The sequence below is a fragment of the Cervus elaphus genome, chromosome 1 (genome assembly GCF_910594005.1).
Source record: "Cervus elaphus chromosome 1, mCerEla1.1, whole genome shotgun sequence".
NCBI lineage: Eukaryota > Metazoa > Chordata > Mammalia > Artiodactyla > Cervidae > Cervus > Cervus elaphus.
Window position 1 is genome coordinate 49091800 of NC_057815.1, and position 12012 is coordinate 49103811.

General features: G+C 49.6%; 1 protein-coding gene across 8 annotated transcripts in view; it reads left to right on the forward strand.

Moving 5' to 3' along the window:
• PLEKHA7 (pleckstrin homology domain containing A7) overlaps positions 1-12012 on the forward strand; it is a 212394-nt gene that overhangs the window by 166345 nt on the left and 34037 nt on the right. For all 8 annotated transcript variants that reach the window (XR_006341068.1, XM_043901957.1, XM_043901965.1 and 5 more), the window contains 3 exons: positions 7235-7757; positions 8518-8604; positions 11369-11422. Coding sequence is in view for 7 of the 8 variants with exons in the window: in XM_043901957.1 (XP_043757892.1) it covers positions 7235-7757; positions 8518-8604; positions 11369-11422 (664 nt within the window). In the remaining variant the exon portion in view is untranslated. The remainder of the gene's footprint in view (positions 1-7234; positions 7758-8517; positions 8605-11368; positions 11423-12012) is intronic.

Genomic DNA, 12012 nt, shown 5'->3' on the forward strand with positions numbered 1-12012 from the left:
CCAGTGGGGGAGACGTCTTGGAAGCAGGTGGACGTGGATTGTGGTGTGGAGGTTTGGCATCTGGTTGGACATCTTGATGGGGAGCCCTGAGTGCATAGGTGGTATCCCAGCACTTTGTGTTACAACAGAAGGGAGATCCAACAGAGGAAATGGTGTGTCGGGCAGAAGCTACTCATGGTAAGTTAGCTGTTTCCTCTTATATATAACAATTCTTAGGAACTGAAATCAGTATGGGGCTGACTAGGGCAGGTAAAAGCAAGAGAAATCAGAAATAGAAGCAGAGAGGAGGGGAATGGGTTTGGCCCTGATAAGCCTGAATGAAGAGTCTGGATTTAATCTTGGAGGCTGGTAAAAGCCACTGATGAACTTAAAATGGAGTGTGGCATGATAGCTTTTAATATTTAGGACAGTGGTTTGAAGGGTATTGGCAGGGAAGAGGGATCAGGATAGCTGGGGAGAATTTCAAGACTAGGTAATCTAATTTAATCTGATCTAATTACCTAATTCTAAGGTCAGGTACTCCTTACCTATTCCCAGTTCTAACATAGCAGACCCATGTACATGGTGAAGAAATTTCCCAGGGGATTCTGATGTACCGCCATCCAAAATGAGACTACACAGTCAAGTTTTTTTTAGTAGTTTTCAGTATTTATCTCTCTATTTCCAAATAAGATATTTATACTGCTTGGTTTCTTGATTTTTCAATTTTAGTTAGCTATTGACATTCTACTCTAGAAAGTAAAGATTTAAGTCTCTTATTCCCCTCTCTGCCTTTCCTTTCCAAAAACACGCTTACTCTTATTCCAGCTTTATAATATAGCTATCATTTTTATTTAGATCACTAGTCAATTTTTACATAGTTACATAATGTAAAATATAAATATTCACTGCTGGACCATAGTTTTCTCTGTACTCATTACTAATTTATCACTAAACTCAGAGCTAGATGTGTAAATCTCCCTTAATTCAGGGCCCTCAAATAGTAATTTACTAATAAGGTAAGAAATCAAAATAATAACAATGGGTAAATACTAAAAAATAAGTGCCCTTCTATTTTATTTCAGAAACCTAGATCTACTCCCTGACAACCAAGCACTGCATTAAAAACAAAATAAAAATCCATGTTCTTCATGTTGCTTTGTTTCACTTAATATACCAGTGAATCTACAGATATTTTAATATATCTTGGCTCACCTTCCATATCAGACATATAGACTTAGGTTATTAATTTGAAATGGTACAGAATATTGCATTATATTCATCTACAGTGATCTTTATACCATTTCTCTGTTGATGGAAGATTAGGTTGATTGTTAACATTTGCTATTACAAACTATGCTGCAGTCAATGTCCATGGCCAGTTGTCTTTACAAATAAGTGCAGGTATACTTGAAGAACAGATTACTTGAAGTAGAATGACTAAGTCAGAGGATATATCTGATTTCGATTTTGATTGATTTTACAAAATTGACCTTCAACAGTGTTATTTCAGTTTATACCCCCGCCAAAAGTGTCCCTGTTTCCCCACCCTCATATTATCTCTGAAAACTGTATTCAGTTAACTCCTTGCTCTGGTGGCCATATAGAAGATAGTTAAGTGGAGTAGAGTCTGGAAAGAACACGGTCAAGTGTGAAGTGGTCACATTTTGGGTAGGAGGCAAGGAAGACCTCAGTGAAAGCAGTGAAGATGGTGAGGATTGTGAGGATGGGATGGATAGGATACATGGATGCTGAGATTGGGTAGGTACAGGGCTTAGTGAACTGATTTATCCAGGACTGGAAGGTGAGGAGGGCCACAGGTGGAGTTGAGGTTAACCTTAATGTTTGACTTGGTTAATAGCTAGGTGTGGTACTGAGCGTGGGAGAGAGGAATAAGCTTGAAGAGGAATGTGGTACCTGTGGAATGGCCATGTGGGAATAAGCAATAGGTTCTAGGGAATGTGAGTTCAGGTTAGGGAGAGATTTGGAAGTCATTGCCATGGAGGTGGTAACTGATGCCCAGGCAGTAGTTGAGATCACCCAGGGTTGAATGCTTCAAGCAGCTGGTTTTTAATTCTGGCTGCACAATTTGGTCATTTGAGGCCCTGCCCAAGAGATTTTGCTTTCTTTGGTCTGGGGCAAGGTCAGGGCATCAGTCTGTTTTAAAGTTTCTCCAGGTGATACCAATATATGAGAGAGGTTTGACATTTACTGAGGCCCATGTCCCCTGCCTGGAAATCTGATTCTAATGATCCCAATTTCAGCCTGGACATCAGGAGTTTTCAAAATACCCCCTACCCCTGGTGATTCTAACATGCGCTCAGGGTTGAGAATAACTGGCTTGGAGGAAACAGTAGCAGAGGACCAGCGGCAGACTTGAGTCTTCCTTGGTGGTTCAGTGGGTAAAAAATCCTCCTGCAATGCAGGAGATGCTGGCAGATGTGAGTTTGATCCCTGGGTCAAGAAGGTCCCCTGGAGGTTGGCTTGGTAACCCACTCCAGTATTCTTGCCTGTGGGCTACAGTCTATGGGGTCATGAAGAGTCAGACACGACTGAGTGACTTTCACTTTTCAACGGCAGAAGCCTGAGGATCTTCAGTCCCAGGGGGTGGGCAAAAGCAGAGACTGCTTAAAGAAGTCTAGTAGGAGACAGAGGAGGAAAACTGGGGTATGGTGAGGGGGGATTCATTTGGAATGAGTCCCGTCAGCGGCTTGCTTCCTAGATGCGGTGCTTTCTGAGGAGGTTGGGCCCTGGAAGGAGAATCTGAAACGTCAGTCTCTGCTGGTCTTGCACTCAGTAGCAGAGGCCTTCGGTTTCACGGAGCTGCTTGAAGGGCCTTAGGTGGGTGGACCTTCATAATAGAGCTGGAGTTTTGCAGTTAGGTCAGGAGGCAGAGCACTGGGAGGGCAAGGCAGAAGGGAGCCAGAAAGAAGGCCTGGCCAGTGGTAAACCTTTGTGACGGGGATGCAGAAATGACTTTCAAAAGTTGTGCACCTGATATGCAGTTATAAGTGGCGATTGTGAGATGTGTCTGGCAGCCCACAGACCTAGGTTATTCTGCTACACGTGTTGGGGGCTGGGGACAGAGCAAGGAGCTAAAGGATGAGAAGCCAACTGCAAGGAGGTAAAGGTGGTCGGGGAAGGTGTTGGACTGTCCCTAGGACGTGGAGCCATTCTTATCTAAAGGGCAGAGATGAGGTCTGTGGATGAAAACAGCTCACTGGCCTTGGAGGTCATTGTGCACTGAGTGAGTGGAATCTCAGCCTTGTGGTGGAAGCAGTGCTCGGTGGGCTTCGGGGTTGAAGACGACCCTTGGAGAAGAAAGCTGTCAGCCTCTGAGGTCAACAGAGCACTCAGTCTTTGATTATTCACGTGTATATGAGAGGGATTGCATATTACATATCAGAGTTATCTTTATTTTCCCCTTACTGTTGTTTTTATAATCTCTTACAGTCAAGTAATAAGTAGATCTGGCTGCTTAATAAAGGAAGCTTCTCCATTTGAAAATACAGAATAGGGATATCCATGCTCTGTATGATGGAGACTCTGCTAATCTCATTAGCTGGAGCACGTTGGACTTGGCAAGGAGGGTTATTTGAACTGTAATGTGATCTCGTATTCGAGACTCTAGACCTCACAAGGAATTATTTCTAACAGTTCTTTCAGTACATGAAGGTGTCTATTATATTTCACTTTATTAAACTCCTTTAGAATGGTGGTTTGCAAGGGCAGACTGATATAGCCTTAGAATCTTACCACATTCTATGAGGTTGATTTGAAATTCTAGCCTTTCATGTTTTCCTAGTATTTAAAATAATGCATACTTGTATAATAAAAGGCAGGGGTGGGGGTAGAGTCAGGGATGCAGATGTTACCACAAGGAAAAGTGAAAGGCCTGTGCAGTCGGTGTGGAAGCTCAGGTGAGGGCCATCTGCTGCATAAGTATCTGGTTATAAGAACTGATTTCACATTTGGATATGACTATTTTACAGGGACTGTATCAGAATATGTAGGTAGATGCCTTTTGGAACAGGGAGGGCCCATGGCAGAGGGCAGGAGGTGTAGAGTCTTCTTTTTGGATAAGGCTGAGGTTGGGGTCCAGCAAATGGGTCTGCTCTTAGGACAGCTGCTCTGGGTGCTCCTCCCTGCTCCCGGGGGACCTTTACCTCATCTTACAACCCTATCCACTGTGTCCTTCCCCCTACCGTCTGTTAGTGGTGTTTTGGCCTCTGATACTAGGACTTACTATTACACTGGGGTCTTTGGAGTTACCCCTCCAATGGCCAGCACTGAAGGGGTGGCAGGCAGTGTATTAACAGAGGGCACAGGCTAGAGGATGAGCTGGGGGCTTTGGGGCGCTGCCCCATGTGAGTGAGTGGGTAAAGGGGCTCTGACCACCTGGTCGCCATAGGCAAGCATGGGGAATGGGCTGCAGAGCCAGACTGAAGGGGTTTACGGGGTGAGCAGGGCTGGGACGTGCTTTGCAGAGTTTGCATTTTGCTTCAGGTGGAGGAAACGGTGGTTAGTACAGTCAGAACTCTCAGGGGGAAGCCCCTGGCCTGGTTTCTGCCACACTGCCCCTTCCTCAAACACAGTCCCCTCTGAGAAATCCATAGCAAACCTGCCACCTGGTGGCAAGCAGACACGCTTGAGGAGTCTGTGCTAAAGAGATCTTAAAATCACCTTTCTTAGTTGGCAAAGGTTGGCTTCTCAGTGGTACAGGATCCACCTGCCAAGGCAGGAGACAGGGGTTCAGGCCCTAGGTCTGGAAGATCCCCTAGAGGAGGAAATGGCAGACCACTCCAGTATTCTTGCCTGGAAAATCTCATGGACAGAGGAGCCTGGTGGGCTGCAGTCCAGAGGGTTGCAAGAGTCAGACACGACTTAGCAACTAAACAACAACAAATTGCAAAGGTAACAATAAAAAGAGAATAAAGTCACTATTTTATTTTTCTGGTTTCACCATGGGGCATGTGGGATCTTACTTCCCCAACCAGGGATCAAAATCTGCACCCCCTGCATTGGAAACTTAGTCTTAGGCCCAGGACCATCAGGGAAGTCCCGAAAGTCACCATTTTTGAATGGCAACTACTTCTAATCCTCACAATAGTCTATTAAATGGTTCTTATGAGCCCTGTTTAACAGTAAGGAGAGTGAGGACATAAAAGATACTAACCTGAGGTCCTACAGGTAGGAAGCGATGCAGTGAGTTTAAGCACAGAACAGCACTTCTCTAACATGAGCCCCTGGAGGGCTTGTTAAAACACAGGTGGCTGGGCCTCAGCCCCAGGGTTTCTGATTTTGGGTGGGGCCTGATAACCTGCATGTCTAACAGATTCCCAGGTGGTGTTGAGGCTGCTGGACTATGCTATGAGTAGACTGGCTTACGACAAGGTCTGGCACCTGTTAAGCACAATATAAAGGTTTGTTAGATAAAACTGATAAAGGCAGAGTCGGGATTCCAACCTGGGCCTAATTCTAAAAACCTGTCCTTTTTACATCATGCTGCCTCAGACTGGCTTACTAAATTCGAGGCTTAATAAAACCCTCTACTTGGCTCCTTGCTCAATTTTTCCTTTAGAAAATAAGATGGCTGGTTGGTAGTGGTTTTCACGATCCTATCCAGCTTTTGTGTGCCGGAGTATTTGTTGAAGGGCTGGGTATGCGTCAGGACTTTCTCAGACCGTGGACAGCACCACAGAATGTGAGACACAGTTGCTGCCCCCCAAGGATTTACGGCGTGGCTGGGGAAGAGACAGCTTACAAGCAGGAAAAGGTTACATCAATGCAGGACCTTGGAAAAGTTACAGACCCTACAGTAACTAGGTCAGAGCAGGGCAGGAACCCCGAGCTCTGTAGCATTGCAGAAGGCCTCCGTGGAAGAGGTGTGTGTCCTGAAGAATGAGTGAAAGTTGGCAGTAGGCAAGACGAGCCCGTGCAAGTAGGGAAAAGAGGAACAGGACTGTGAGAATAAGAGGAAAGCTGGAAGGGCTCACCTGCTGGTGAAGGCGCTGTATCATGGAGCCTACAGTCTCTGCCCGTCTCATTCATTCTTCAGCTCAGCCTTAGGAGGCAAGTGGTTCCTTCCTCAGGTTGTAGGTGAGGAAGCTGAGGCAGCGCAGTCAGGTAAGTTGCCTAGGATCACACAGCCAGTGGATTCAAGTTGCCCAAGTATGTAGGAGGCCGGACAAGGTCAGGGTGAGGCAGGGGTGCAACTGAGAGGGGGCGCCTTTTTAAATGTTGGGCCTTTGATGCTCAACTTGCCCTGATTTGATCTTGGCCTGGTTAGGAGGAGCAGTGAGAAAACAGCAGGACGGTGCGGGTTGAGGTCAGGTGCTAGAGAGCTGTGAGTATCGGGAGAAGGGGTTTAGAATTTGCTTCATAAGCAGCAGGGAACCGTTGATGGTTTTGGAGCACAGGAATGATTGGATCCAAGCAGCTGACTGTGTACAACAGGGAGACTAGATAGAAAGGTCTCCAAGTTGTCTGAAAAGTGAAAGTGAAAGTCAAAGTCACTCTATCTATCCGGCTCTTTGCAACCTCATAGACTATACAGTCCATGGGATTCTCCAGGCCAGAATACTGGAATGGGTAGCCTTTCCCTTCTCCAGGGGATCTTCTCAACCCGGGGATCGAACCCAGGTCTCCTGCATTGCAGGCAGATTCTTTACCAGCTGAGCCACCAGGGAAGCCCAAAAATACTGGAGTGGGTAGCCTATCCCTTCTCCAGGGGATCTTCCCGACCCAGGAATCGAACTGGGGTCTCCTGCATTGCAGGCGGATTGTTTACCAACTGAGACAAATTGTCTGGGAGGCAGTCATTAATCAGTTTCTGGAATAGAATGATGGGGAAAGGAAGGAATGATGCCAGCCACTTCCTTTAAGAAGCTTCAGAACTTGGTGCCGGGAGCATCTTGGTGACTGGGGGAAATTGTGAGGCGTTTCCTAGAGATCAGCACACCCGAGGGAGGAGCTGAGCGATGGCGGGAGAGAGAGAGAGGGAGAGAGGCAGGTTAATTGTGCTGCACCGGAAGTGGAGCGGCCAGATCGGCCTGGTGAGGGGGTTGACCCTGCAAGTTGGCCTGGAGAAGGTGGTTTAGGAGCGCTCTGCTCCGGGAGGAAGTGACTGAAGTGCCGGCCGTCTGTGTCAATTGTTCTTTGGGGTTCCGGCAGGACTCCCTCAGGGCCCGGCTCTGTGGCGTTGCCCCGCAGACCCCTTGCGGGTCCCCTGACCTGTCCTCTCCTTTCCCCCCAGCCTGCCCCCGGAGCAGACCCTCCCTCGCCAGGGTCCCAGCCAGCACCTGTCCTTCCCAGAAAACTACCAGACCCTTCCGAGGAGCAGCCGCCACCCCTCGGGGGGCTCTTCGCCCCCTCCCCGCAACCTGCCGAGCGACTACAAGTACGCGCAGGACCGCGCCAGCCACCTGAAGATGTCGAGCGAGGAGCGCCGGGCGCACCGGGACGGCACCGTCTGGCAGCTCTACGAGTGGCAGCAGCGCCAGCAGTTCCGGCACGGCAGCCCCACGGCCCCCGTCTGCGCCGGCTCCCCGGAGTTCACCGAGCAGGGCCGGAGCAGGAGCATGTTAGAGGTGCCCCGCTCCATCTCTGTGCCTCCGTCGCCCTCGGACCTCCCTCCTCCGGGACCCCCGAGGGCCTTCCCACCCCGGCGGCCCCACACGCCGGCAGAGAGGGTCACTGTGAAGCCACCGGACCAGAGGAGGAGCGTAGACATCTCGCTGGGGGGTTCTCCCAGGAAGGCATGGGGCCCCGCCACCAAGGTGAGACTCTGGAGGCCCTGCCCAGCTGCCGGGCGGCCAGCCTCATGGTGCCGGAGCCTCACGTGGTTTGAACACGAATTCGAGCAATACAGGGCGATGCTAGGTAACCCTTGTGCAGTTCTGCACTGTAGCACTGGGTGCAGCACTGAAGGCTTTAATTTCAGCCACAGGCCTGTGAGGTGGGTGCTGTTTCCTCAGGTGCCCTGCTCTCTGCTGGTAGAGCATTCCTGTGAAACCTTTTGTAAGCCAAGAGGGCCTAAAGCAAAGAAGCAATTACCTTTTTCTGTAAAAGCGAAAATCTCCCCCTGGATTTCAGTTATCAAAAAACAGGTACTAAACGTAGGTCTTTTGTAAAATCAAAGTGGCATATAACAAATTTTTGGAAAGCAGGAGATCCCTGTGTGCCCGTTTCACATATGAGAACTCTTGGGCCTTAAGGGGTGAAGTTACTTGCACAGGGTCACACAACTCAAACTCTACTTCCTTTCAGCTTGGAAGGCAGGGAAAGATGTCTGTGTTCAACCAGTTCAGTTATTTTTAAGAACCTGGCTTACAGTTGAGCTTTCGAGGGTCTGTCACAGTTAGGCATTGTCGTGACCCAGTGCGGAAGGTGTGGGTCTGCGTTAGACAGATGAAGAGTCAGGCTGAGAGAGGGGCCCTGACCTGGCTCGGCTGCCACAGTGGTGAGTGGCAGAAGCTCCGCCCCGGCCCCGCCGCCTTGCCTGGCTCCCCTTGTGATGTCTTGTGTCCTCTCCTGCAGAACTCTTCTCACGTGGACCGACGCTCCATGCCCTCCATGGGCTACATGACCCACACTGTCAGCGCTCCCAGTTTACACGGAAAATCGGTAAGCAGTGCCTCTTCTCTCGGCCGGGGTGACTGAACTGATCCAGCCTGCTAAGGGCTCGTCTCATCAGGGTTCTCCCAGGAGCCAGTCAGAGGCAATCTGTATTTTAGAGATAAGGAACTGAGGCTCAGAGAAGTCAAATGAGCTGCCCAGGCCTGTCTTGCCGGGACTGGGTCCTCCCGAGGTCGGCGGGAGAACTTGGGGAAAGTGGAGGAGAATGTGGAATGGAGGAGGATGTGGTGTGCCTTCTTTTGGGGCGGTGTTCTCCAGCCACCTGCCTTTCCCCGCCTGTTGGCATCTCTCCTTTCTTCCCTGCGTTGGCTTTGATGAGTTCCCTGTCTTCAAAGTTCAAGTCTGGGTGAGGCTGCACTGCTGGTGGCTGTTTCCTGATACACACTACTTCCTGCATCCCCCTTTCTGCCGGTGCCTTTATTTGTCCTAATGACAGAATTAGTGCCATAATTACTCACCCGTGTCACATCAGTGCTGCCCCGGCAGCGGGGTGAAGAGTAATGATAGCGTCGTGCTCCCGCGGTGGCTCATTTCCTCACGATGTGTCTCGCACACCCGCAGCTGGAGGAGCTCTCACTGCTTCTCACCCAGTTACGGCGGCACCAGGCCAGGTTGGCCAGTGTGCGAAATTTCGCCATCGGCCAGTTACTGCAGCACCAGCTGACCTTTCCCTCCTGCCAGGTCAGCGCTGATGGGCCCTCTCAGGGCTGGGGGCCACCCTGGGGACCAGGGAGTGCCATGCTGGCCTGTGCTCCGTCGTGCCCCTGCTCTAGTCTGTCCTGTCCTGCTGTCTGGCTCTCTCCCTTGTTCCTGCCTGTTCGCTTCTGGATGCTACTGCCGGACACCGTGCGGCCGTCTTGGGGCCCACGCCCCTGGTGCTTGGGAGCAGCAGGGGAGGCTGCATGGGGTGTGAGGGACCTGGACTGTGGCTTCTCTGCCTGCGAGTAGTGATTGCCAGGCTGGTGTGTGGTCACGTCCAAGAGCTGTGCTGGCTGTCACCCTTGTTGCCACCTTGGGCACTCCTTGCGATGCTGAAAGGTGTGTCAGCCCAGAAGGAGAAGGCATCATGCCCTCTCATCTGGACAGTGCCCTGCTGATTGTCAGAGCATCCTCACACCCCTTAGCCTGGTGAACTCCATAGTAACCTGGAACAGGTTAGGTTAGACAGGTGGGGAAGTGATTTGCCCAGGATCCTGCAGTCAGGGGCATGCAAGGCCAGAGCCTAATTGCAGGTCCTATCTGGCACGGTGTTTCCAAGACATGGGGGGTTGCAGGCAAGCTCCTTGAGTGGCCAGGCAGTCGTTCTCCTGGGCATCCTGAACATCATCCTAAAGAAAATGCTGGTCCACACAAGGCTGGCCTCCCCACTGCACAGAAGTAGGTAGAGGACAGATGAGGAGGGAGAGGGATTGTCACCTTCCTTACCTGTCCTATTTTAGTGGGACCTGAAGGACTCAGGAAATGTCTTTGGAAAAATGAATCTAAGGCAACACATGCAAAAATCCTAAGTTGTGAATTTGGGTGATTTTTTAATAACATTGATCAGCGCTATCCCTCTTACTGCTGTGGAACTGGGCTGACTAAGCAAGTAGGAATGGATGAGGAGACAGTTTAGGGTCAGAAATAAGATCTTGGAAGCCACTGGTGTCCCTGGCCGTGGTCCTTAAGGCCTTCTTATGCTTTAAAGCACTGCCTAAACATTTAGCATTATTTATTTATTCTTAAAAAATACTTCAGCAAGCCTGTAGTCTATTTTTTAATTTGGGGGATTAAAAAAATTAATCACACAACTTTTGGGATCTTAGTTCCCTGACTGGGGATCAAACCCATGCCCCCTACAGTGGAAGCACAGCATCTTGACCAGTGGTGAAGTCCCTTTTTTTTGTTGTTATTACATCAGAGCTCTAAACCCAGACCACCCTCGCAGCCCTGGCTTGCTGACAGGCCTCTGAGCTGGCTGAGAAAGTGCTGGGACTGTTTTTCTGAAGCTTTCCTAGTCCCTCTGCCTCACAGTTAGCTTCTGTGACCCATTACATGGAAAGCGCCAGTTCTAGGGAGTCAGAGAGTCTTTTCCTTATTCTCACTGCTTCTGGTCATTATACTGAAGAACTCAACAGACTGTCAGAGATGATGCAGGCAGGTCAGTTTGCCTGATCTAGCTCCCAGCACAGCCAACTTGACTCCATGCTGAGCAGATGGAGCCAGAACTTCCAGGGGACTTTATGTAGCCTCAGGTGCTTATCCTCCTGGAACCCAAGGTCTTAAGGGGACCTCCCTGGGTCACCTGCGTCATCTCCATGCCTCTTCCAGGCACCAGTCTGCACCGATCAGGGGTCACTTTCCTCTGCGGAGTGCAGAGGTCTGACAGCCAGATTTGGAGCGTAGCATGTCCTCTTCCAGGCAGACCCCTCTAGCTCTGTGTCTGGAGCGCACCTCCGCCTCAGCTGTGCTGCTGTCCTAGCCCTCTGATGGGATGTGTGCTGGCCCCCTCCTCCCCCTCAGACTGTCCCCAGCCCATGGTGGGGGCACGCTGGCTTTCCCCACATGGTGGCCCCATGAGATCCGCCATGCTGAGGGGCTCTGAGCTGCACCGAGACATTTGTGCTTCCTCTGTGGCTCGGATGTGTTGTTCTCCTGTGGTCTCTTGTCCCTGAAGCTGCACCGTGTAAACGATTCACTCTCGAAGCCCTGAGGAATGGACACCTTTGGGTTTTCATAACTGGCTTTTTTTCTCTCTCTGCTTCATTTGAAGGCTGACGATACCTACCTCCAGCTGAAGAAAGACCTGGAGTACCTGGATCTAAAGGTGAGTGGCCTCAGGGGTCTGCTTTCCTTGGCGCTTACCTTTCTGAGAGTGTCAGCCTCATCAGAGACCAGCCCCAAAGCCAGAGGCCTTGCAGGTCTTGTAAATCTGGGTTTCAAATGAAGATGTCTCCTGTCTGAATCAGAAGGGGGAAGTTTTGTTTTGCTGTTTTTGGTTTTTTTTCTTTGGTTGCTGTGGCTTTGAAAATTTCACTTTTAAAATGGAATATGATTGACATATTACATTGTATTGGTTTCAAATGTACAACAAAATGACATTTGTATGTATTAGGAAGTGATTGTATGTCTGATTAACATCCATCACCATTCTTGGTTATGAATTCTTTTTTCCTGTGATGAGAACCTTTAAGATCTACTCTCTGAGCAACTTTCAAATGCGCAATGTAGTATTGATAACTATAGTCACCATGCTGTGTATTACTTCCTTGTGATTTATTTATTTTATAACCAGAAGTTTGTCCCTCTCAGAAGAGCTTTATTTCTTACAGCCTCAGACTCCGGGCTCTTAGTTTCTCATGAATTTTGCTGTCAGGTTTCTGGTTTACAAAATGAAGGCACACACTCTTGGTCTCT